The sequence below is a fragment of the Lissotriton helveticus genome, chromosome 6 (assembly GCF_964261635.1).
Source record: "Lissotriton helveticus chromosome 6, aLisHel1.1, whole genome shotgun sequence".
In the NCBI taxonomy this organism is placed as follows: domain Eukaryota; kingdom Metazoa; phylum Chordata; class Amphibia; order Caudata; family Salamandridae; genus Lissotriton; species Lissotriton helveticus.
Window position 1 is genome coordinate 198,782,989 of NC_136067.1, and position 27,259 is coordinate 198,810,247.

At 46.1% G+C, this 27,259-nt stretch overlaps 1 protein-coding gene across 1 annotated transcript in view; it reads left to right on the top strand.

Annotated features, from left to right (window-relative positions):
* LOC144761286 (cysteine-rich venom protein-like) overlaps nt 1-27,259 on the top strand; it is a 345,826-nt gene that overhangs the window by 289,354 nt on the left and 29,213 nt on the right. Inside the window, exon 6 of the mRNA XM_078646738.1 lies at nt 18,115-18,200. Within this exon, the coding sequence (XP_078502864.1) occupies nt 18,115-18,200 (86 nt within the window). The remainder of the gene's footprint in view (nt 1-18,114; nt 18,201-27,259) is intronic.

A 27,259-nucleotide genomic window follows, 5' to 3' on the forward strand; every position in this document is an offset into this window, starting at 1 on the left:
CAAGTTGGGTAACTATTCTTTTGACTCTCTCATGTATGGGTATTAGCAATGCCTTAACAAGGTGTTCCATGGCGTCCACAAAATCTTTAATCGTAGGGGGCACGCAGGAAGTAAAGATTCCCCTGGGTGGTCTGGGTGTTCCTTCTACAATTTGTAGAAGTTGTTTGGTTAATGATGCTTTAGCCGATGTTGGGGTTTTAGGAATACTTTTCATGGCGACTTTCTTGCGTCGTTTTTTAGGTGGAGATCTAATAGTAACCTGTTTCTTGGTAGGTTGATTTTTAGAAGGTGGGGGTTTATCTAACTTTAAAACAAGTGGAAAAGGTTGAAACATGGTTACTTTTTGGGTGACCAAAGAGGAAGGAATTTCAAATATTTCTGGAGGGACGAACTCTGCAATCTTTGGCAAATTTGGAGTAACCAAATCGATGAGATCAGGGGGTACAGAGGTAGTATTGTGAGCGGATTTTAATGGGGATGGAAGAGAAGGTCCATTATTTGGTGAAAAAAAGGATCGGAACACTGAGGGAACATTGTCCGTATTCATTAGATCTTCATCTATAATATTTAGGGTCGAGTTAAGAGGAAGGGGCTCAGGAGTAAAAGTCGGATCTGGTAGTTGAGTGATGTTTTTTAATAGCTCTATGGATTGACGCCGTGCAATATGACGCTCTGCCAGGGCCAGGTCTCTGTCAATTTCACCTGTTGCTTTGAAGAAAAATTTATCAAGGGGACCAAGGATAGGGGTCTCTACTGCAGGTAATAAAACGTCAGATCCTGATGTATACATGATCCTAGCTGCTAAAGGATATGGCCCAGTCCGGCCTTTTCTGGCCTTTGAGGGCCGTAGAGGGCCCGCCCTTTGCCCGGGCTTCGCCCCGGGCGTCCCGCTCGCGTCCCGCGACACTGAGGGCTTACAGATTTGTAGTGCCCCTCCCGGCGCTTTTGCCGCGTCGGGGAACGCGCCGCCGCTGAGCCTGATGGGAAACGTAGTCCCGAGGCGGCGGCGCGACTGGTGGCGGGAATCCGGTGCTGTTGGCTGGTCCGCAAAGTGTTGCTCTCCGAGCGCTCCCTCGTTCAGGCGCTGTCAGGTAGGGCTCTGGTCGTTGTATGTATGACATTGTTCTACATTCTGTCCATCAACTGTGTTTTTTGCAATTTTCACCCCGAGTGGGCTGGGTATGCTCAGACGTGAGTCCCAGGCTCTCCACACCACTGGAGTCAAGCTATCCAGGCTGATGAAGGCTGATAGCCAGAAACCGGTCCTTGGATGCTTGATTCCGGTCTGGGAAAGACATGGCTTGGTAGTTCGGACTGGACTGTTCCCATGAGGCACAGGGTCAGAGCTGATTTGCATATAGCCAGTGTCTAACCCAGGGTGGTGTGGAGTGCAAAAAAACGATGGATTTAGGCCCAGATCCTTGTACTGGGGTGAATGTATGACATTGTTCTACATTCTGTCCATCAACTGTGTTTTTTGCAATTTTCACCCCGAGTGGGCTGGGTATTCTCAGACGTGAGTCCCAGGCTCTCCACACCACTGGAGTCAAGCTATCCAGGCTGATGAAGGCTGATAGCCAGAAACCGGTCCTTGGATGCTTGATTCCGGTCTGGGAAAGACATGGCTTGGTAGTTCGGACTGGACTGTTCCCATGAGGCACAGGGTCAGAGCTGATTTGCATATAGCCAGTGTCTAACCCAGGGTGGTGTGGAGTGCAAAAAACCGATGGATTTAGGCCCAGATACTTGTACTGGGGTGAATGTATGACATTGTTCTACATTCTGTCCATCAACTGTGTTTTTTGCAATTTTCACCCCGAGTGGGCTGGGTATGCTCAGACGTGAGTCCCAGGCTCTCCACACCACTGGAGTCAAGCTATCCAGGCTGATGAAGGCTGATAGCCAGAAACCGGTCCTTGGATGCTTGATTCCGGTCTGGGAAAGACATGGCTTGGTAGTTCGGACTGGACTGTTCCGATGAGGCACAGGGTCAGAGCTGATTTGCATATAGCCAGTGTCTAACCCAGGGTGGTGTGGAGTGCAAAAAAACGATGGATTTAGGCCCAGATCCTTGTACTGGGGTGAATGTATGACATTGTTCTACATTCTGTCCATCAACTGTGTTTTTTGCAATTTTCACACCGAGTGGGCTGGGTATGCTCAGACGTGAGTCCCAGGCTCTCCACACCACTGGAGTCAAGCTATCCAGGCTGATGAAGGCTGATAGCCAGAAACCGGTCCTTGGATGCTTGATTCCGGTCTGGGAAAGACATGGCTTGGTAGTTCGGACTGGACTGTTCCCATGAGGCACAGGGTCAGAGCTGATTTGCATATAGCCAGTGTCTAACCCAGGGTGGTGTGGAGTGCAAAAAAACGATGGATTTAGGCCCAGATCCTTGTACTGGGGTGAATGTATGACATTGTTCTACATTCTGTCCATCAACTGTGTTTTTTGCAATTTTCACCCCGAGTGGGCTGGGTATGCTCAGACGTGAGTCCCAGGCTCTCCACACCACTGGAGTCAAGCTATCCAGGCTGATGAAGGCTGATAGCCAGAAACCGGTCCTTGGATGCTTGATTCCGGTCTGGGAAAGACATGGCTTGGTAGTTCGGACTGGACTGTTCCCATGAGGCACAGGGTCAGAGCTGATTTGCATATAGCCAGTGTCTAACCCAGGGTGGTGTGGAGTGCAAAAAAACGATGGATTTAGGCCCAGATCCTTGTACTGGGGTGAATGTATGACATTGTTCTACATTCTGTCCATCAACTGTGTTTTTTGCAATTTCACCCTGAGTGGGCTGGGTATGCTCAGACGTGAGTCCCAGGCTCTCCACACCACTGGAGTCAAGCTATCCAGGCTGATGAAGGCTGATAGCCAGAAACCGGTCCTTGGATGCTTGATTCCGGTCTGGGAAAGACATGGCTTGGTAGTTCGGACTGGACTGTTCCCATGAGGCACAGGGTCAGAGCTGATTTGCATTTAGCCAGTGTCTAACCCAGGGTGGTGTGGAGTGCAAAAAAACGATGGATTTAGGCCCAGATCCTTGTACTGGGGTGAATGTATGACATTGTTCTACATTCTGTCCATCAACTGTGTTTTTTGCAGTGATCTCAGGTGCAGCATCTTAGCTAATACAAGCAGACATATGATAAGAAATAAGATTGTCAGCATAGTTACTATTCCATAAAATACAAAGGGAGTAAGCATGTTATAATGCTAAATGGAAACAGGTTAAACATATACCTATATTTCACCCTCCCTTGCTAGTAGGTTATTTTATAACTAAAGAAGGTCTCTTAGGCTTGCATAGGCAACCCCATACCTCAGAGATTAGCAGGAGTGAATCACATCGAGTTCTGCACAAGCTCTCAGCATACGTATGTTCTCGAAGTGTGTTCACTCATGCATACAAAGTGTATTATTAAAGGCGCCAGTATCTGAGCTGTCCACAGCTGCATATATGTTATGTCTAGAACGTGGTATACACCCGTTACAACGCATTTTTTACAACGCACTACCATTACAACGGAACTTTTACAACGCAAATACTATTACAACGCATTTATTTACAACGCATGTTTTTACAACACAGGTACCTTTACAACGCATACCATAACAACGTAAGTATTGGTAAGTATATAATTATATTTAAAATGTTATATGTTAGGTTTTTTTTAAAGGGGTATTTTTAGGGTTCAGGGTCAGTTTTGGGTTTTTGGGTAAAGGGTTATTTTTAGGGTTCAGGGTCAGTTTTGGGTTTTTGGGTAAAGGGGTATTTTTAGGGTTCAGGGTCAGTTTTGGGTTTTTGGGTAAAGGGGTATTTTTAGGGTTCAGGGTCAGTTTTGGGTTTTTGGGTAAAGGGGTATTTTTAGGGTTCAGGGTCAGTTTTGGGTTTTTGGGTAAAGGGGTATTTTTAGGGTTCAGGGTCAGTTTTGGGTTTTTGGGTAAAGCGGTATTTTTAGGGTTCAGGGTCAGTTTTGGGTTTTTGGGTAAAGGGGTATTTTTAGGGTTCAGGATCAGTTTTGGGTTTTTGGGTAAAGGGGTATTTTTAGGGTTTAGGGTCAGTTTTCAGTTTTTGGGTAAAGGGGTATTTTTTGGGTTCAGGGTCAGTTTTGGGTTTTTGGGTAAAGGGGTATTTTTAGGGTTCAGGGTCAGTTTTCAGTTTTTGGGTAAAGGGGTATTTTTAGGGTTCAGGGTCAGTTTTGGGTTTTTGGGTAAAGGGGTATTTTTAGGGTTCAGGGTCAGTTTTCAGTTTTTGGGTAAAGGGGTATTTTTAGGGTTTAGGGTCAGTTTTCAGTTTTGGGGTAAAAGGGTATTTTTTGGGTTCAGGGTCAGTTTTGGGTTTTTGGGGTACAGGGGTACAGGGTAAAAATAAAATTAAATTAAATTTAAATTAAATTAATTAAATGAAATTAAATTAAATTAAATACAATTACATTAAATTATATTAATTTTAAATAATTTACAATTAAAAAAATTATATATACTTACCAATACTTACGTTGTAATGGTATGCGTTGTAAAGGTACCTGCGTTGTAAAAAAATGCGTTGTAAATACATGCGTTGTAATAGTATTTGCGTTGTAAAAGTCCCGTTGTAACGGTATGCGTTGTAAAAGTATACGTTTTAACGTCATACATCCCTAGAACGTGCCCTGATCAGTTCGAACAACAGCAACAGTGTTGATAACCTTGAAGGCCTCAGCACTCACTGTTCAGACTAAGCTTACGAAGCAAGTCCAGCAATGTAGAAAAACAAGTTCTTCTCATGTGAAGCAAAACACTCAGCCTAACGCGAAACAATATCTAACGTGTGTGCCGGGTGCAGAAGAAACCAAAAGGTAAAATGGCGTTTAAACTTCTAATAAGCTCATGCTAACTTAACACTATATGAATGCAAGGCTCAGCCCCACTACATTGCTCTCTCTCTGAAGGCAAGAAAGAAGTGTGGCTCCATCTCTAATTCCAACAACTAGTTATCCATAGGTAACAGCACTCCCATAGTACATTTTGAATCACGCCATCAGCTGTGAAGGTATTTTTCCACAGTGTGCCTTCCTCACTACAATTTGTCCTTGGTTTCCATGCCATCTCCTGTGTGAAACACACATACTTCCTTACTTCCTTTATCAACTCAAGCCACACAATTGTAACTACTTCTCTCCTTGCCTAGCTAATAAAACACAGACCTTATTCTATCTAACAGCAGCGCTTCATCACCCGCAACACAAACCGTGAAAAACAACAGATCCCTCAGCACACATGAAATTCAAACTGTTAATTCTAAAGCTAGAGTTTTCAGGGACTTGCATTTCAGGCCCACGATTTTCGGCTAACATAAGTAGGCACCATGAAGGCTTTAGTAATCCACATAATGTTAATGCAATTTCAACTAATATCTGCCTACTTATGAAATGACATATTTAATAAGCACATTTAGTACGCGTACTAAGATCAGCTTCACAACAGGAGTGCTTCATGTTAATGTTTTCTGCTAATTACATTTTATTTTCGATTTTACTTTTCCATGCTATTGGTCAATGGCCTAAAAAATGTCACATATTCATAATAAAATGTTGGCCAGTTACACTTGTAGGTGTATTCCTAGCACATTTTGGTATGTGCATCTCTTATGACTTCAGTAGAAAGCTGTCCTAGTCATAGGTTTCCCATCATACTTCTGGGAAATGTTTTGTGACGTTTGCTATTTTTTTCATTGCGGGCTGTACACAGTCTTCAATCCTGCATTCGGGAATGGAGCATCATGCGGACATGCACATTTTTCACATGTAGATCTCACTTCTTATACACTTCCATGAAATTTGGGGGTCTTGCTACAGTAAATCTTTGAACTTTTGCTGGGCGGAAAGTGGTTGGAGACCAGCAGGGGCTGGTTCAGCTAATATCAGGGGGCCGTGGGGTGGGGGGATGTCGACAGATGGCGGAATGAAATGTATTTATTTATTTCATTTTCCCTTTTGGATTCTCTGTCGCCATTACCCCTGCCCCGCACCATCCCGCTCCACCCCACTTCACTTACCTGCACCGTCCGCTACTGTTGGAGACAATACTTAATTTACTGTTTTCCAGGACTTGGCATGGCCACTTAATTGTCAACACCAGCACTAATGACAGTCCACCACATAGTGGCGCAGTCTGAATAATTTTGAGATGAGCATAGGATATAATAACTCAATATTAATTTTGAATGCCATTCTTATAGCTTTAAATGACCTGTGCTAGTTTGAATTGTCACACTTGTAGTTCGATAATAGTAGTGCTGGTACTGTCATTGGCAGCGCTGGTAAGGGGAACAAATGGGTGGTCTAGGCTGCAGTGGCCTCGCAAGAAGGGCCCTGCCGCTTACATTTTTACAAATTAAGCACTGGCAGACAGCAGTTTTGAGAAGCACCGAAACTCACATTTGTGTGTGTTCAACCCAAGCCTTAAACCTTCCACTCCAGCTCTTGTGTGAGTATACTACTGCAAAAATGTACGCAGTAATTCTGTGTGACTGCATGGTAGGTGTACCGTTTTTGTCTGAATCGCACATTTGTGGATAAAATTCAAGCATCAATGGAGCCATTTTCAGCAGTAAATTACTTTGAGAATCTGAGCCTTTATTATTATAAAGCACACAGCAATTTGTGAAGGGAAACCCAACACTTCAATTGCTGCTGAGGAGCCCATGAATATAGGGTAAGGGGCAGATTTATGTTGGGAATGCGCCACGTTTGCGTCACGCAACTGTGGCGTAAACGTGGCACATCCCTACGACCCATTTACAACGTGACGCATCTAGGCAGATGCGTCACGTTGTAAAGCCCTGCGCCACTTGTGGGCGTTCCGGTGCAGGGTGGGTGTTCCGGGGCAGGTGCGCCTCGCAAAAGTGGCTGAGTGAAATCTATAAGATTTCACTCAGTCACTTTCAAGCCAATGCTGCGTCAAAACCCTGCGCCTGCTTGAAGCAGGCGTAGGTCTTGACGCAGCATTGTAAAGATGGGGCACCCCCGAGCCTTGCTGGAGCTGCGTCACGCTTGCGACGCAACTCCAGCAATGCGCCACCTTTACGGCACAGATGCGTCACGCATCTGTGCCGTTTTTGCCCCATGGTGCGCCGCATTGTAAATGCGGCGCACCATGGGTGGCGGAGCAGCGGCGCAATATAACTGGCGCATCCCTGGGGATGCGCCAGTTATCATAAATCTGCCCCTAAATGCTCAAAGAAGGAAAGATAGGCACAATGGCAGGTAATAAACAAAGACCCTGGAAGAAAAGGTATAACCAAAGAAAGTTGTTGAACACGAAGAGACTGTATGACGGGGCGTGGCTAGCTAGTCAACATGGTGGAAGGGAATCCCTAACGCTTAGACCGTCATTCCCCGTTAATCCTGTAAACTTGCCATCCGCATTATCACTACCTGGGACCTGACAGCGGATGTTTTCCTGGGCCTGGAGAGACCGATATCGGCCGATTAAATCCACTGTGGCCGTGTTGGCTGGAGAGGAGAAAGTATGGTGCTGACAGCCGGGAGCCCTCGCGCGCGGGCATTACCAGCCATAAGATGGCCACACATAACTGAGCGCTCCCACGGCAGTGGCAGACCCCCCTCCAAACCGGACTTGGGGAGTGTGCAGCGGCGGGAACACCACGGTAGGCAGAGAGACAGATCACGTCGGTCAGGGGCACGGAGATTGCGACATCGCCTCTTGTGAGTCTAAGCGCAGGCATTCCGGACCGCAAGATGGCTGGCCGCATCTAAAGACTCCTGGGGCGGTAGAAGACTCCCCTCTGGACCGGCCCCATGCAGTGCTTCACAGCGAGAGCGCCCCTGTGCCTAACAAAACAAAACGGAGTCGCCTCACCCCCTGGACGCCTGATCACCAGGGGACATCAAGTGTGGAGTCAATCACTAGGAGGTGAGGGTGCTCGAGGCAGGGGGCGGTGAAGGAGGCGGCGGATCGCAAACTACACTTTGAGACCAGGGCTGCGGGAGGCCTAGCTGTAGAGGCACCACGCTTGTCATGGTCCTGAGCTGCCGCCCCTCTTTCTCCAGCCCCCCCCCACCAGGAGCTGCACCAGGGGCAGAGTGCCCAGGAACTGTAATATACCAACAACCACCCACGGAGGGATACTGTCTACACAGGCATTACGTGTCTCTGATGCGGCAATATGTATGCGAAGGAGGGGCTGTGGTAGGCCACGGATAGTGGGCCACGAAGCACAGGCAACCTGTGGGAAATGCCACCAGTGGGGGCGCCGAGCCGTGCATAGAAGAGGGAGCGAAGTAAGCCACACTCGTGGGACATGATATGCAGTGCCTCAGCAGGACTACCCAGATGGAGGTGTTACAGTGAAATGCAGAAGGAGGCAGCCTGAGACTATTACACAGACATTGAACAGGGGCCCCTATAGACGCTGCTGTGGCACATAAAAGGCACAGCGAGGGTGCGAGTTGGGTACGCTGCATGCGTGCCGACCTAGAGCGAACAGTCACCCCTGGGGAACCTGACATTACCTGCGCCACCTTGAAACCACGTCGGTCAACAGCCTCACGGCCAGACACCAGTATAGCGCAGCAGCCTACAACTTGTCTACCTCTGAGTGCCGTGGAGATTCACCCTCATAGCGTATAACCAAGACGGGGTGGTACACGGACCCCGTAGGTTGCTGCAAGTATGCCGCACACAGACAGCGGAGAGACACGGTGCTACCGTCCCGCTTGAACAAACCTCCTGTACAGCCAGTGCAAAAATGGAACTCTCCAAAAATAACATCACCACCGGGCTATCGTTCCTCCTGGTGCCAGCCTGTGAGAGCCCACAGCGCAGCAACTCGTAATGGGTCGGATGAGAGCTAAGATGCAGCAAGGTCCAATGCGAGCGAGTAGCCTATACCCTGTAATATGAGCACTAGAGGGGAGACAGAACCTACAGTCGCAACTCTGACAGCAAAAATGGACTCAGTGCTCGCAGCGGTGGCAAACATAAGAGAAGCGCTAGAACGCACCAGGACCTCCTTGGAATATAAGATAGACAAGGTCACATCGGACTTTACCCCTCTCCACGCAGACCATCGCAAGCTGGCAGAAAAAGTCACTGCACAAGGCCAAACACTGACGGAACAGCTCATCACACAAAGCCACACTGCTGCACAACAAAACTTGATAGATCGCGTCCACAATCTGGAAGGCAGTGCAGAAGATGCGGAAGGCTGCTCCTGCCGCAACAACATCCGCGTAGTGGGGCTGCCCAAGGGAGAAGAAGGATGGAACCCAGAGCAGTTCACGGAGCAATGGCTGCGTGATCTCCTACCTCAGGGAACACTGTCAATGCAATTTGCAGTTGAAAGAGCTCACCGCATACCGGCACAGAAGCCCCAACCTGGAGCCAGACCACAACCTTTCAACTTTAAGTTACTCAACTATAGGGACAGAGATGCGGTACTCTGGGAAATATGAAATATGAACAACCTGCAGGTGGGAGGCAGCCAAGTTCTGCTATTTCCCGAATACACTACTCTGGTGCAGAAACATGGAAGTACTTACACGGCGGTGAAATCGCTGCTTTTCCCAGCCCGATTATGAGTGGTCACGAAAAGGGGGACCCGCTTTTTTGATTCACCTGAGGAGGCATGGGACTGGCTGGAGGAGTCAGGACTTTGGTCAGGTGAGAGGCCCGCAGGCCCCGATGGCGACAACTCAACGGGCAGACGAGCAAGGCGTAGATGGCGACGGGGGACAATGAAGAATGGAAAACCTGTAACAATGATTCCAAGCCCGGAGTACATGAGGAGAGAACGGCAAGAAGTCCCAACCCACACGGTAAGTTAAGACCTAGCGGCTCATCCTCTCCATCAACGGAGGTATCCGAAGACTTCGGCATGCCTCTGGTAACCCCACAAACTGCGGACGGCATCATATGAACTAGTGGCATACGGTTGAACTCTGCTATGGACTACAAATGCAAGTAGAACTCTCTTTGTTAAAAGTTCACACTCTTGCTTGTTGTTGGGTGGCGGGGCGGGCCCACTGAGTTGAGTGACATGACCAACTAGCACGGAGACAGCACCGTGGAATCGTGCCAACAATTGGTCACATTAATAATATCGCATGGAATGAATAGTGGGGAGCCCACTCACCAGACTCACCGGCTAGGCTCACATACTGCCGGTCACAAGCAATAACACAGGTGTTTATATGGATGGCATATCATACATGCAGGAAATGGGGGGAGAGCCATAACGCAGCGTCACTAGCGTGCACACCTCATCAGGCAACACACTGACCTAGTTCACACAACTTCATAGTTACAGAGGTTTGGACGAACACCACGAAATATCCGCCCCAGATGTTACGATGTTCTTAGTTCCTATATTGTTTTTGTTGCCGCATACTGATACAGCTACACCTCTCCCTGCCCTCCAGCCCCTATAGCGTGGCCTGGTACTGACCTTCCTGTCAGCTCGACTTGTTAGAAATGACACGAGTTGACATAATCACGTGGAACATACGTGGCATATACACACCCGCGCGTCGCTACTCCGTATTTGCATACCTCCGACGACATTCGGCCACAATTGCTTTCCTGCAGGAAACACACATGACACACATGACACAACTAGAACTAGACAAACTGCGCAGGCGCTGGAGGGGCCAGGTATACAGTACAACATACTCGGAACACGCGAGGGGCACATTAATCTGGGTGAGGGCAGGCACCCCGTTTGTCTGTACGGATACAGTGGTAGACCCAGATGGCAGGTATACTCTAGTACGGGGGACACTTAATGGCCAGCACATACTGTGGGCTTCATATACGCTTCGAACAATGACCAGTCCTCATTTCTGACGCGGTCATCCACAAAACTGATCCCCTACATTGGGCTCCCCTGGCTACTGGGTGGGGATTTCAACTCGGTGTTGGACGTGCAGATGGACAGATCCTTCCCACCCCTCCAAAAGACAGCAGCTATCTCTAATGAGCAGGCGGTTTTAAGCTGGCTATCACATTGGGCTCTGCTAGACCTGTGGTGCACCCTGCACCCTGCTGACCGCATCTACTCTTACTACTCAGCAATGCATGACCTTCATGTGCGGCTGGACAGGGTGGTGGGCTCCCAATCGCTGCTCTCGCTGGTCGAGGAAGCGGAATACCTAGGGTGGACACACTGACCACAACTCTATGAGACTACGGCTAAACTGAGAACCTGATCGCCCTCCCGTACCCACCTGGCGTCTCCAACTGGCTGCACTGGAAGACCCTGAATTCTGTCCATCCCTGGGGACGGCTGTTTTGGAGAATTTTGAGCTCAATGAGGGGACAGCGAGCAGCTCACTAATAGAATGGGATGCCCACAAAACAGCTATCAGGGCCCATCGTCTCGGTGCCACATGGAACATACGGAAACAATTGACATCATCGCTCACTCGTGGTGAGTCTCGGCTACCCCAATATGAACAGGAGGGTGAGGGGGGAGGCCGCCACTCAGGCTGCTTGGAGGATCTAAGGTCACGCCATGCGGAACTCATGGAACTCCTAAGATGCCACAACTACAAGGCTCACACGGCCTGCACCCTTGCTAATGCAGATAGGGCAGGCCAGCTACTAGCCTGGCTACTAAAACAGGAGAATAGTCATGCACCCATTGGAGCCATACACACTTCTGAGGGTGCCCTGGTATACATGCAGTGAGAGATACACAGGGTGATGTCGGATCATTATGCGTAGTTGTACCGATCCAAAAGGTGCTGCTCCATCCTGGTTCTGGAGAGGTTTCTGGAACCTACCCACTTACCCACGATCTCTGAGACATGCCAAGAGGAGCTGGATGGTACCCTCACACTGGAGGAGATTGGGGAGGTGATTGGGTCCATGGCGTCTGGGAATACGACGGGACCGGACGGCCTCCCTGCAGAATACTAGAAGGCCTACCAAGAGACGCTGGTGCAACGCCTACATACCCTTTACTCCACAGCATCGGAAGAGCATACACCCCATCGATCCGCGAGACCTACCTGGTGTCCCTGCTCAAACCAAACCGGGACCCTGAAAGACTGGGACCATCCAGGCCCCTGGCACTCATTAACGTGGACTACAAAATGTTTGCCAAAGTGTTAGCGGAACGCCTGGCGCCAGTGGTACTTGAACTAGTTCACAGCGATCAAAATGGCTTTGTGCCTAACCGTAGTCCGTCACTGAACCTGCAGAGGTTTCTTAGGGTGGCAGCAGACAGTGCACAGGAATGGCCCAGGGCAGGATGCCTTGTGCTGGATCTCGAAAAGGCCTTTGACTGTCTGGAGTGGAGCTACCTTGCGACGGTTCTAATACGATTCAGGCTAAGCTGGGGATTCCTCCAGACAGTGGACCTACTGTACAAGAACCCTACGGTCAGGGTGCTGATGGGGGTCATACATCTCCGATGCCGTCTGCAGGGGCACCAGGCAGGGGTGCCAGCTTTCACCCCTCCTGTTAGTGCTAGCAATTGAGCCCCTGGCAGAGGCACTAAGAGCGACGCTGGGAGATGGAATTCCCCTAGGGGAAATGACGCATCAGGTGTCATTGTACTCAGACGACCTCTTTGTCTTTGTGAGGGACGTGGGAAACATTCCAACTCATCTGGAGCGTACATTAAGTGAATTTGCTTCTCTCTCGGGGCTTAAAGTAAATGCCAACAAGTTCTGCCTTTATGCATTTCGCGGGGTCACTCCTGACCCGGGCTACGTCTTAGAAGGCACGACGGTGCAGTGGAAAGCTGACACTTTCCGCTACCTGGGAATCCATATAAATTGTCAGCCAGATAATCTTATTGATGGTAACTTGGAACGTGCCGTGACAGCCATCAAATCGCAAGTACATTTCTGGACAATGCTCACACAGACAGTCACTGGCAGGGTGGCAATATCCAAGATGGTGATCCTTCCCCGCCTTCTGTGTTATTTTGTCAACCTACCAATACATATCCCAGCTGCCTTCTTTACCACACTCGCTAAACCATTTAGGGACTTCCTCTGGGGTAACACACGCCACAGGATAGCACTGACTAAGATGTACTTACCCACTGATCAGGGAGGACTTGCTGTGCCTTGCTTTGAGCACTACTATTTGGCTGCACAATTACAGTGGATAACTCGCTGGCTAGCGGACAGAGGATGTGAAGATACTGCAACCATGTCCACTCCCCTCTTACTAGCGTATATTACTAAGCTATTAAGGTTCCAGCCCTGGCACTGCTCCTCACTGTAGTGACTTATAAATGCTACCGTCATACTTTATACCTCATCAGGGCGCTGGTCCTATACGCACCAGCCATACCACTGGAGGGCTCCCCCAGCGGGTCTGGGACACTTACACCCCTCAAACTGGTGAAATGGTGCGAGGCGGACATACAGACCTTGGGAGATCTGTACCAGGACGGGCTGCTCATACCATATGATTCTCTGGTTGAAGAGACGGGGCTCCCACCGAGGCAATTCTTCAGTCACCGCTCCCTGATAGCATCACTGTGCTCTACGTGGGGGATATGTCAGTGGAGCTATAGCATCACTGTGCTCTACGTGGGGGGATATGTCAGTGGAGCTGGCTCAACACCTTACCACACTTGGTCCGTTGGTTTGCTGCATCTTTACGTACACACGCAGCGATAAGCCTGGAACCATTACTCCAAAAATGGGACACAGACCTGGAGCGACCACTAGAGGATAGGGAATGGGATAAGATACTGAAGAGCCCAGTGCACATACCCAGGAATAAGAGGTTCTGCCAAATACAATTGTTTATAGTACACAGTGCGTACCTCCCACCCGAGAAGATAAACATACACTTTCACTTTACAGATGCGGTATGTCCCCGCTGCGCAGAACTCGGGGTTGGACTGGTGCACATGCTGTGGAGCTGTCAAAAGCTGTCTTCTTACTGGTGGGCGGTTGGGGAGGCGCTCCACGCATGCACAGGCTGCAGCATCCCTTTTGAAAGGCCTACTTATCTATTACACCACTTTCGCAGAACCCCCCCCCCCACAAAGGTTTCCTCCCGCTTCCTGGACCTGGGCTAAGTGGTAGCCAAACAACTATTAACCAAAAAGTGGAAAGCACAGGACCCCCCACACATGTGAGCATGGAGGCATTTACTACTGGCCTGGAGCAAAGCGGAGGGAGTAGCCATCCTAACGGAGGAAACATTTTGGGACCCCTGTGTTGCCTATTGCGACACAGTGGGAGGGACTAATCGGGTACGGAGTGTGGGGGACAGCCCAGTGAGGCGATCTGAACACGAGAGAGGAGCCATAGCGAAGAATGAGCGATAGCCCAACAGTGAACAATAACACTGCTATACACACGTGCGCGTGCATTATCTGAAGACAAGGGTGGACACAGTCGTGATTTCTGGGGGCAGAGGAGATCTGCGGAGAACCAAGGGTCAGGACGGGGGGCGGGTGAAACATGGTGTGGAAAACACTTCCAAAAATCGAACTATGCTGCTGTTACATGTCTTATGATTAGTCATTGAGTTTTTATCTATAACATCTGTGCATTTCTCTATGCTGCAGAACCTGAGAGGACTCTGTAAGTCATACTTAATGTACCATGTCCCTGATGTATGAAGGTTTTAACCCGGTCGAGCCTCAGCATGTAACAAGGTTAATAAAGTCATTGACATGTACGTATGCTTTATTCCTAGTCAGTCGGAATGTTATTCTGAATTTACTCAATGGATTAATGTAAAACCCGCTTGATTTGATGCATTTTGTTTTTTATGACAATGGGTAAACGGAAACCTAATAAAAACAGATATAAACAAAAAAAATGAAGAGACTGTATGACATGGGGAAATCAGCAGGGCTACAGAAATTCTGTAATTCTGTGGCTGCAACGTTTTCTGCATAGTTATAGATTTGCCACTGTTGGAAAGTGGATTATTAGTAGTGGCAAATGTATATCTACCACTGATACTAAGGCCACAAACACAGTCTAGGTCTCAATAAATTATTCCCATGCTCAACCCTGGGTAGCTTGGCTGCGAGGAGGCAGGCTTAACTTAGGAGACAGGTATGTAAAGCATTTGAAAACACCAATTCAGAAAATAATTAAGACACAACCCACCATTAAAATGCCACTCCAATTAAAAATAATATGAAAGCTTTTTATCTTTAGAATTACACCAAAATGACAAAGATACAATGTAGGGAAGCAGAGATATGATTTTTTAAAGATTTAAACCTATATAGTAATTAGAAACCTATAGCGCCACCCTGGAACATCTGGTTGCGCTTACCCGGGGCAAAGTCAAAGTTTGAGGCCGACCGTGGTGGAGCCCTGCTTAGATACCCCTTGCGGTAGGCCTTGGTCAGAATTTCACCTTCAGGCTTAGAAACCTTTCTGACACTTTCTCCGCTTGGGTCCCTTGAAGCTCTTCACCAGGCTAGATTCAGTGAGGGTTACCTAACCTGCTTTTGAGGGAGCTACCAGTCAAACTCTGAAAGTCGGACCCCCAGATCTTTTCAGTGGGACAAACCAGCAGGTCAGGCTGGCTCACAGTTAAAGGTTGGCCGGCTTGACTCTAGCGGTTGAGTTAGTCCCCTTTTGGAGCTTTTTTCCAAAGTTGCTACAAACATCTGGAACTTCTTCCTGAAGTTCATCTTGGGGGCCCAAAGTGTCCAACACACAACCCAAAGTTCTGGAATCTCTAAGACAGTCCTTGGAAGATTGAGACCACAATTCTCACAATGCACTTGGACAAAACATTTACAAATCCACTGGATGCACTCCAGGCAGGAGATTTTTGATGGTTATGATCCGAATGAGCTCTATTAAATTGTAGCTTGCAGGAAGTTCACTTTTTATTCCTCTTCAAGAAAGGGAAATCCATAGGGCTGTAGCTCCTGATAATGCAGCAAGCGCAGTCAGTCATAATGCAGGGCCTCATGATGCAAATCAAGTTTCCAGCTTGGCAGGCCTTCTTCTTCGCTTAGTTTCAAGCAGCAGATCTAAAAGTTCTGCACCGCTCAAATATTTTTTTAGTGCAGTTTCATATGAGGTTCAGGGCAACACCCCAGGGCATGACAATTTTCTCCAAAGTGTGGCATAATCTTCTCCCAGAAAGCATTATTCCTCTAAAATTCAGTATGGCTGAAACCTCAGCAGAGGAGCAAGAACTAGTTGAACCAACCTCCAGTATGGCTCATTTCCATAGCTCTCCTCCCCCTACCACAAGCAAATTATTGCCTTAGAACTGACGTCTGGATGGGTCAAAAGGGCTGGTGGGTAGATAGACCTGGCATTCCCTGCCTGTCCTATTGCTCCTTCGAAGCTTCATGCTTTACAGCACTTCACCCCTGTTCTCGCATTCCTGGGTATCATAGTTCTCTCCATCAAATACCCTCTCCCTGGGTGAGCCTCTTGTCACCTCATCAAAGCAGCCTGGCTAATCTTGTTAACTCTGACCAATCAGGGAAGAGGGAAGGAAAGCTGAATTATGTCTTACAGACAAGAAAGTGTTAAAACATATTTTCTGTACAATTTAGGATAAATTCATAAATAGCAAATTAATGGATTTATCAATACCATTCTCCAAAGTCCTTGACTGATATCCTAATTTAATTCCTAGCGATAGTTATGCATTCGTAAGCTATTGCATTGATATCCTATGGGGCTAGGTATCTACAATGGGGAACATTAAATGTCCTCTTTCTCCATCACCAGGTCATATAAACATCTTTTATAAAGGACCTGTTTATTGTTACATGACACCCCACGCCTGGGACACCTAGGGGAGAATTAAGGAGTCCTGAATAAGCAAATATAGTGTAGATCCTCACTCCAAAGTGCTCCTAGCACCAAAGTCGATCTTAGGAGGCAGTTTACTACAATGGGTAAAGTGAAATGTGCAATTTCTCTATCCCCAGGTCATATAAAACATCTTTAATAAGGGCCCTCCTTATAATGACATGCCCCCCCATCCCATGTGACACTTAGGGGAGATGCAGGGGGTACCAACAATGCCAAAATATTGTAGTGTATCACTTTTGAAGTACCCCTACCACCAAAACAGGGCTGCATTTAAAAAGATCTCATGCTCTCTACAGTGCACACATGCAAGTGCAACAAAAGTTGCTAGCCTCTAAACTCACATGCCCTATTATATAAAAGGAACTTAAAGGCAGTTTTAATCCCCCTGCCTTATTATCTACTAGGGATTTATAGGGTATGTCTTGCCAATCATAGGTGTAACCAAATACATAGTGTACCCTAATGCAATGCATGTGTGTGTTATCACATGTCTTTTCAACATAGCACTGGACCTGGGCCTGCCAATCCAGGGCACTCTGAGAGTCAGAAAACTAGCATCCAGGGGTCTCAGATGTGGTAGAAAGTGAGGGGACACTGCAAACAGATCCTGATTCCAGACAAGAACATTTGCCACGGAACCCATCCTTTGCTGCGTAATCTGCAGATTTTAACTGACAACATGTGTTTCTAGCTCAAATGGATCAAAAGTTACTAAAAACACATGGACACTTGCTGCTGCACAGCTGACTGGTCCCTTTTCTGTTGCTTATTGCCCCATATGGGGTTTAAATTGGTACTACTGAGGAGAAACTTTTGACCAGTGTTTGCCTATGGATTAAAGACAAAATAATGAAGTAATACTATCACAAATTGTGATGCATTAAGCCTTAAAATTTGCATTTACTTTCTACTTAATTTAGCCAACCATGTTGCATAATTTGGTCCTCCTCTATCAAATAGTTCCAGTGTCTCATGGTATAACATGAAGAAGTGGCTACAAGGGCATTTTAACCCTGTGATATTGTGCTCCTGTGTTTCCATGGTTGTGATTAAGTATTATAAGATACTGTATGTAATATCAGCTCAAGGCCAAATACTGTAAATCTATTGGTTCTGTTTAGTTGTTATTTTTCATAACTCAATGTTTCCACATTTTACAGTATGCAAAAACCGTGTGCAAAATTTGTAACTCCCCATACGATGCAGACATGTCTGTGTTAGTGATTTTTTTTTTTTATTCTGTCAAAAGCCAAGTGATTTATCGATGTGTCTTGACTTTTTAAACTTTATGGCATTATTAAATATCCTCATTTCCACTGTTTTAGCTTGTTTGGGCCCTGTCTCATGAGGTTGGCTGTCAAATGGCATTGTGCAACAAGGATTTCATATATTCTTGCCATTTCTGCCCTGCGTGAGTATTTTCTGCACCTACTAATGATCCATAAACTATTGAAAAAAATATGAATAGGGCCCATACAAATAAAGTTTAATCCATGTGAATCACTTGTGCCTTGCTTTTTAACTTTTTTTGCATCTTTATATGCTACAGCCACATTTGCCTGTGTAAAGAGATGGTGCTTATTAGACCTGGCAGCCTTAGGGTGCTCTACCTTCCACATTATTTCCTACCTCCTCCACTTTTCTGACCTTGTTTTTTCTGGCTTTAGGACTCTGTGCACTTTCCCACTGCTAACTAGTGATAAAGTGCTTGTGGTCTCTCCCTTAAAGATGGTAATATTTGCTCATTCAGCTTGCTCCACTCGTTATAATTCCTAGTCGATGGAGCAGATAAATATTTATGACATCTTATAGTAGTCCATGATCATACGTTATAGTAACACTCTGCATAATCCATATATTCATTAAAAGCAAGTATGTGGTTGTTTACTCGCGAGATACACAGCTTTTAGTGCAACAAACTACGTTTCCCATGAGTGTAGTGGACGCGTGTCTATGACACATGAGAAATGGCCAATGGGTGAACGATACACTCTAGTGCATCACGAACTTGCGCATTGAGAACGCTGACTGATGAGGAATCCAATTAGGTTCGTGCGAACATCTTTAAATGTGGCGCAGTAAGGGACTGCGGCACCTCCCCAAACAGCGCGGATGCCTGTTGGGCGTATCGACGGACAGGTAGGAACAACAGCATACCTATCTTTGTCTTGACCACTCCGAGTGTTTTATGCGGGTGTGCCTCGTCTGTAGATGTATCTACGGGTTTCAAACGGGTCTCAACCGGGGAGAGGTAGATCTAATATAATCTCTGTGTAGAGCAGTTTGTATGTGAAGCGTTTGGTTATATGAAACGCTTGTGAAGAAAGACAACTCTCTCTTTTTTGATATACTTAGAGCCTTACAAATGGCTCAATTTCTCACACTCGTTTCGTAATTTTCCATGTTCTATCGGAATATGCGTGTGAGCAGATGGACTGTCATCATAAGTATAGTCAGCATGACTCTCTAGTCTTATCGTAGTGAGACGGGATAACTAGAATAGGTACGACATTATGGGCGGAATGTTTGTTCAGCAGCGGTGGTGTGAGCTTCTCACTATCGACTTTATGTTTTTTTTATTAGAGCGGTGCGCCATTTTCCTGAGCTGTAGCCAGGTGAGGAGCGGCGCCTATCCTCCACACTTTAGGTGCGTGAGAGGGAATCCAAAAAAGAATGGGTTGGGTAATGGTTTTTAACATACCAGTCACGGGCTATTATGAAGCTTGTTTCCTTCCCAGTGTAAGAATTGGCTTTTGTAGTCTGGTCTGCCCTGTTCCCATGATGCACTGGGCCAGGGACAGACTAATTTGCATACAGCCAGGTTCTGAAACTGGGATGGTGCAATGAGCTAAAAAACGGTGTTGGATCTAGCCCTGATCTCTTGACTGGGTGAGAGTACTCTGCTTAATTCAGAGACTCTGTCCATCACCACCCCTTGTTGTAATTAATTTTGTCCACCCTAAGCGTGGAAGGGTATACTCAGATGTGAGTCCCTTGCTCATTGCACCATCAGGATTCAAGCAAGCCGGGCCGAAGACGCCTGAAATGGCAGAAACCGGCCCCCGGAAGCTTGTTTCCTTCCCAGTGTAAGAATTGGCTTTTGTAGTCTGGTCTGCCCTGTTCCCATGATGCACTGGGCCAGGGACAGACTAATTTGCATACAGCCAGGTTCTGAAACTGGGATGGTGCAATGAGCTAAAAAACGGTGTTGGATCTAGCCCTGATCTCTTGACTGGGTGAGAGTACTCTGCTTAATTCAGAGACTCTGTCCATCACCACCCCTTGTTGTAATTAATTTTGTCCACCCTAAGCGTGGAAGGGTATACTCAGATGTGAGTCCCTTGCTCATTGCACCATCAGGATTCAAGCAAGCCGGGCCGAAGACGCCTGAAATGGCAGAAACCGGTCCCCGGAAGCTTGTTTCCTTCCCAGTGTAAGAATTGGCTTTTGTAGTCTGGTCTGCCCTGTTCCCATGATGCACTGGGCCAGGGACAGACTAATTTGCATACAGCCAGGTTCTGAAACTGGGATGGTGCAATGAGCTAAAAAACGGTGTTGGATCTAGCCCTGATCTCTTGACTGGGTGAGAGTACTCTGCTTAATTCAGAGACTCTGTCCATCACCACCCCTTGTTGTAATTAATTTTGTCCACCCTAAGCGTGGAAGGGTATACTCAGATGTGAGTCCCTTGCTCATTGCACCATCAGGATTCAAGCAAGCCGGGCCGAAGACGCCTGAAATGGCAGAAACCGGTCCCCGGAAGCTTGTTTCCTTCCCAGTGTAAGAATTGGCTTTTGTAGTCTGGTCTGCCCTGTTCCCATGATGCACTGGGCCAGGGACAGACTAATTTGCATACAGCCAGGTTCTGAAACTGGGATGGTGCAATGAGCTAAAAAACGGTGTTGGATCTAGCCCTGATCTCTTGACTGGGTGAGAGTACTCTGCTTAATTCAGAGACTCTGTCCATCACCACCCCTTGTTGTAATTAATTTTGTCCACCCTAAGCGTGGAAGGGTATACTCAGATGTGAGTCCCTTGCTCATTGCACCATCAGGATTCAAGCAAGCCGGGCCGAAGACGCCTGAAATGGCAGAAACCGGTCCCCGGAAGCTTGTTTCCTTCCCAGTGTAAGAATTGGCTTTTGTAGTCTGGTCTGCCCTGTTCCCATGATGCACTGGGCCAGGGACAGACTAATTTGCATACAGCCAGGTTCTGAAACTGGGATGGTGCAATGAGCTAAAAAACGGTGTTGGATCTAGCCCTGATCTCTTGACTGGGTGAGAGTACTCTGCTTAATTCAGAGACTCTGTCCATCACCACCCCTTGTTGTAATTAATTATGTATTAATAAAGCTTACGTGAGAGATAACTTTCTTAAACAATGTGTTATCTCACTTTCTCTGTTTTCTTTTTATATCGTGTCTACTCTGCATGGTACATCTTGTGCGCGGATACCTGTTTTCATCCCAAAAAGAGAGGTGTGAGGACTGTATCAGGTGAAACATTTGATTTTTTTATGCACTCACCCGTTTTGAAGCAGTAGCAAGGTAGAATATTGGTCCTGAAGAAGCAGGAGATACCGGTAGGATCTATGAACTGCAGAAACATGTCGACCTCAATACACATGCAGTAGATATTTGTTATGAACTACTGTTACTTTGCACTTGATGTTTTTAATCTTGGAAGTGGTTTGCTTTCTAAATAAAACAGTTAGTGCATCCACTCTCTAATTTTAATAATTAGCACTTTCACTCACTATTTTTGTTTAGCACTGCTTCCAGTTACTACTATCTAGAACACTTATACCTACAGGGTGGACATACCACTTTGTTCAATGGCCCAAATGATGACCAGGGCGGTTCAGAGCGTGTAACTGATGGGAACATAATCACATTGTGATCGGTCCCTATGCATTTCACTGGATCCACAGGGGTATAAATTGCAGACTAGACACATTTGAACACAGAGTCAGTAGTCTTTTTAGACCCACAGTTATTTTTTGTTAGTATAATATTTGCTCATCGCCATATGACATATTTAATTTACTTATAAGACCTTAGTAAAGTGCACGACATGTGCCCAGGGTCTGTAAATTAAATGCTACTAGTTAGCGTGCAGCACTTACTGTGCCACCAACTTAAGTATACCTCTATCTATGGTTTCGGCCTGCCATTGCATAGCATGTTTGTGCAGTTTACACTGCCATTTTGACCCAGAAGATAATACCTTCCCTCTGTATTCATATGTCACCCTTAAGGTAAGCCCTGGACTACCCAGAGGGCAGGGTGCAGTGTTTTTAAAAGGCTGGACTTGTACTATTACATTTTAAATGTCCTGGTAGTAAAAAACTCTCAAAGTCACTTTTCACTACTGCAAGGCCTATTGCTCCCATAGGATATCTTTGGGATTACCTTACTACATTTTATACGTGTAATTCACAATCTGTAAGAGATGAACTTTTCAATTTTTGGTGTCTCGGTAATCACAATTTAAAATAAAAACTCATGAGGAAGTAGGATTTTAATTTGCAATTATGAAAATGGCACTTTTAAAATGTAGCCATTTTCTTACTGTTGACATTTGTTGCCTGCTGCCTGTCTCTGATCACCTCTCTGGGGTGGGTGACAGCTAGGCTTGGTGTATTCCGTTGGACAGCCACACACAATGGGATCTTAACTGTGATTACAAGGGGCATCCTGAGAGGACGAGAGAGAGGACCTGGAACCCGCCTCACACACACCTGAATAGGATATGTCTTGTCCAACACAAAGGGTTGCAGACCCCCTGTAGTGAGTCTGGAGGCAGGTCAGGAAGGACAGGACCGCTGTGCACTTCAAAGGACTATCTTTGTAGACTCCCCCACTTCAAAGGCCCAAATGGGTATAAGTACTGGGCCACTGACACCACCACTTCAGTATACTTCTGGACCTGTGACTACTCAGAAAGCGTGACTGCTGTGCTGCTGTAGAACTGCCACTTTTCTGGACTGCTGCTTTGTTGGATCCCTGTCTTGCTGTGATACTCTCCTGCCCACTGTTTTTCCAGCCTAGGTGAGAAGGACTGGACCTGCATCACTTGAAACCCAGAGCCTAGTAACTCCAAGGGCTTGCTGGCTGACCTCCTAATCTGAAACCTCAGAGACATAAAAGACTTTCAACCACCCTACTTCTGCACCTAGACTTTGCTATCTGTAAGTGTGCCCTGCCAAGTGGTGCTACTCCAGTTCTGGAACCTTGGAAGTTGGCCTAAGGTATTTGCTCCAGCAGAACCAATGCATCCCTTGCTGCATGGATAAGAACCACAAATGCATTGCTACTGCTGTGTGGATAGGATTCAATGCATCACATTTGGAACTGTCACTGCACAATGTTCTTCCTGGCACAAGGTCCTCACATCCCTGTCACCTGCATCCTCAACAAAGAAACTCCATACTCACGCAGCTTTCCCTCTCATTGGAGCCATGCGTTGCCATGAATGCACAGGGTGCTTGACGTCGATGCATCAGTGGCTTCCACCATAGCCTTGCTGCATTTCGGAATCGGTAACTGACCTCTGCGGCACGACACTACCTCAAACCGAACCCACGCAATGCTCTGCAACTCCGGGTTAGGGTACTTTTTCTTCAGCAGGCCTACCTGGGTCCCTGTGTCTGGCCCACACTCTATCACGGTCAACCTGAACTTTAGACTTTGTCCTGGTCCGGTGCGACCAGATCTCGCATTTTAATGCTTTACGCTTCTTAGCGATATTTTTACTTACAACCTTTACAAATCAATATCTCTATATCTACCTAATGGATTTTTGTTGTTATGGTACTGTTTTATTTCTATTTTTTATTTTTATTTTTCTAACTTGGTGCGGTATCTTTCAGAGTGTGTGTTCATTGTTTTACCGTTTAAAGTACTGCACACATACTTGTCACACTGCCTCTAAGTTAAGCCTGACTGCTCTGTGCCAAGCCAAGAGAGGGCGAGCAAAGGTTAATTTAGGGTTTGCCTGACACTTATCCTGACTAGGATTGTGGCTGCTGTTTGACTGAGGTTTGCACCCCAGTCAACCAACAACCCAATGTTTATCATTGCTCACTGAATGTGAGAAACTGGGTTGTTGGTTGAGAGGCATGTGAGCCGTTCTCAGTCAACAGCCACAATCCTTTTTGGGGCGAACCTCGAAAAGTCACAAATTAACCAGTGCTTATCTTATGGTAGCATGGCATGACATGAGTCAGAATTAACTTAAAGGCAATTTGTAAAGTTTATTCAGCACTTACACAATAATAAAGTGAAAACACCACACACTAAAAATCCCACACCAATTTAGAAACATTGAGTATATTTTAATAAATTATATGACACCAAAATGCCAAAAATTAAATAAATATTAAAGGAGTTACGAATTTGTATGTTTTGAAGTGAAAAATTGCACCTAAAAGATCAAAGCGACGATTGCCATCATCTAGTCACCGAACACCATGGCTAAGTCAAACGTTAAGGCCATCCACTGTGGAGCATCGGTGAGATAAACAAAGTGGATTTCGCCTGATCTCTGCTTATCTTTGGACTTAGGGCCTGATTTATATCTTGGCAGATGGGTTACTACATCACAATGGTGACGGATATCCTATCCGCCAAAATAAAAATCACATTATATCCTATAGTATTTATAAAATTTGGCAGACAGGGATAAACTGTCACTATTATGATGTTGTAACCCATCTGCCAATATCTAAATCAGACCCTGAAAAGAAATGTTTTAGGAAAAAGTCTAAATAGGTAATGTTGAGCAGGTCAAGGAAATCGGCGGTGTCTGAGGAGGAAGAGGCATTGTTGGGAAGCTGCTTGATGAGATTGCAGTAAAGATTTCTACATTTGGACTTCTGCTCCTTTTTAGATGTCAAAGATCTTCAGTTGGATAAAGCTGCAGGCTGTAGTCCACAAGGGCTCAACGAGGTCAAATACGCTTTCTCAGAGGAGCGGATCAGGGATCAGGTAGGTCCTGCTCCAGCCAACTAGCCCTTGGAATGTCTCGGGAAGTCTTGGGTTCACACAGGAAAGTTGTCACCAGCAGCAGGGCAGTTCTCTGAAGGCACAGGACAGGCCACAGGCAGCAGGGAAGTCCTCTGAGAGTCTTTGTGCAGGTCCAGAAGTGAACTGAAAAGTGGGTCAGGGGGTCCTATTTTTATGCCTTGAGTGTTACCCCCACTCAAGAATATGCCATATCCTGCCTCCCTGCTCTGGTTCCAGGCTGTCTGTATTAACATTGGCCTAGTGTGAAGTTCTTTATGTTGTTTTTTAGGCTGTTTATTTGGAATGCAAGAGTTGCTTTACAAAGCTAGCTTTACTCCCAGGGCAGTTCTCTGAGGGCACAGGGCAGGCCACAGGCAGCAGGGAAGTCCTCTGAGAGTCTTTGTGCAGGTCCAGAAGTGAACCGAAAAGTGGGTTTGGGGGTCCTATTTTTATGCCTGGAGTTTTACCCCCACTGAAGAATATGCCATATCCTGACTCCCTGCTCTGGTTCCAGGCTGTCTGTATTAACATTGGTCTAGTGTGAAGTTCTTTATGTTTTTTTTAGGCTGTTTCTTTGGAATGCAAGAGTTGCTGTACAAAGCTAGCTTTACCCCCATGTGGGGCTATGCACAGCTCCCCTCCTTATCTGGCTTGGACGGCCCATCCTGCTAACACCCAGGCCCTCCATTGTGCCTGTCTGGGAGGAATACACAAAGGCCAGCTGTCAACTACACTTAGTCATGTGATCCAGGAAACAGGCTGCAGGCACCAAATGGACAACTTAAACATTCATTTTGATTTTACATTACAGTTCCTAAGACACTAAACATGACATTTCTACCTGCTCCCTGACAAAAGGTATCACTTATCAACGGTACTAGAATAACTCAATGCTATCCTATGGGAGAGGTAGGCCAGTAGTAGAAATGTATTTGGGAGTTTTTCACTACCAGGACATGAAACACATTAAGGTACATGGCTTACTTCTTTAATACAATGCACCATGCTGTATGGGCTGTTTAGGGAATACCCTAGGCATTACATATATGTCTGAAAAAGGGTGTTTTAAGCTTTGCATGAGGTTTATTTGGTCAAGTCAAATTGCCAGTTTTAAACTCCACACAGGTTGCAAAGACAAGGACTGAGACATGTTTTAGAGGGTCACTTAAGTTATGTTAGGCTGATTTATGCCGTGCATGGCTGCCCCAGCAACAGGGCGTCCCAGCGCTAGCAGAACGGGTAGCCAGAAGAAATGACGTTAGACGGACGTAAAAAGTGAGTGACACAAGGAGTGCTGCAGGCATATTAGTAGTGTTTGTAGCCCTGGGTATATGGTATACCACTTTACTAGGGACGTATAAGTAAATTAAATGTGTCAATTAGATGTAAATCAATTTTACCATGTTTTAGAGAGTGAACACAAGCACTGGTTAGCAGTGGCAAAGTGTACAGAGTCCTCAGGTCAATGCCAATTAATTCAGCTAAACAGGAGGGGAAAGGAAGAAAGGTTGGGGGGGTAACCCTGCAGAGAGGGCCAAGTTGAAAACTGACAATATGTAGCAATAGCTGCCTTCTCAAATTCATAGTTTGATGATGGGGTATTCCTGTCTCAGTCATCCTGGAAATGTTGGATAAATAGATGTTTACATGTATGTATTTACACCAAGACATTGCAAATATTGTTCTGCCTTTGAAAAGCATGTGGATTCAAGGCTCACCTGGTTATGGTGTATTTCTGTATTGGGAATGGGGAAACATCACTGCATGTATTGATTAATGTAAAGGAGAAGGTTTATCTGCTGAAGTAAATCTTTTCCCAGCTGAGAAACAGACACAAGCTAGAAGTTTAAATGCATAATCGTGTTTGCTTTATAAAATACAATATTGCAAAAATATATCTTTAGTACATGTGAAAATATGTAATCATTGGATATTAAAGGAAACTTGTTTGTGGTGTATTTTGTTGTTTACTTTTGGAATTCCTTGAACATTTTTAAAAGTCAGAACTTTTCTACAAAGTAGGCGTAACCCTACTGGAGAATGTTTTCACCTTTTTCCTAGAAACGTTTTGACTCAGGGTCTCAGTTTCCCTCTGACTGAAAAGTCACAGGTAAATAAGTGTCATATGATGTAATAAATGTGAAATGTTTCAGGATGTTTAGTGTAAAGTTACATTTAGTGTACATGCCCATTTATCATCATTTCCTCTACCACTAATGTGTTCACTATTGAACTGTATATGCTTTTCTGTACCAACAAACTATTGTGTAGAGTGTCCAAAGAAGAAATACTTGCTAACAAATACATGTTTGAAACAGTGGTTTATGTATAATGTGTTCATTCCTCCATTGTATACTTATTGCTCATTCTGGATCTTTGATGTGTAACATTCTGATTTAGCTCAAACCTCACCAAATCTGACTGAACCTCAGGGTGAAAATGAATATCCCTAGTTTTTCAGGTAT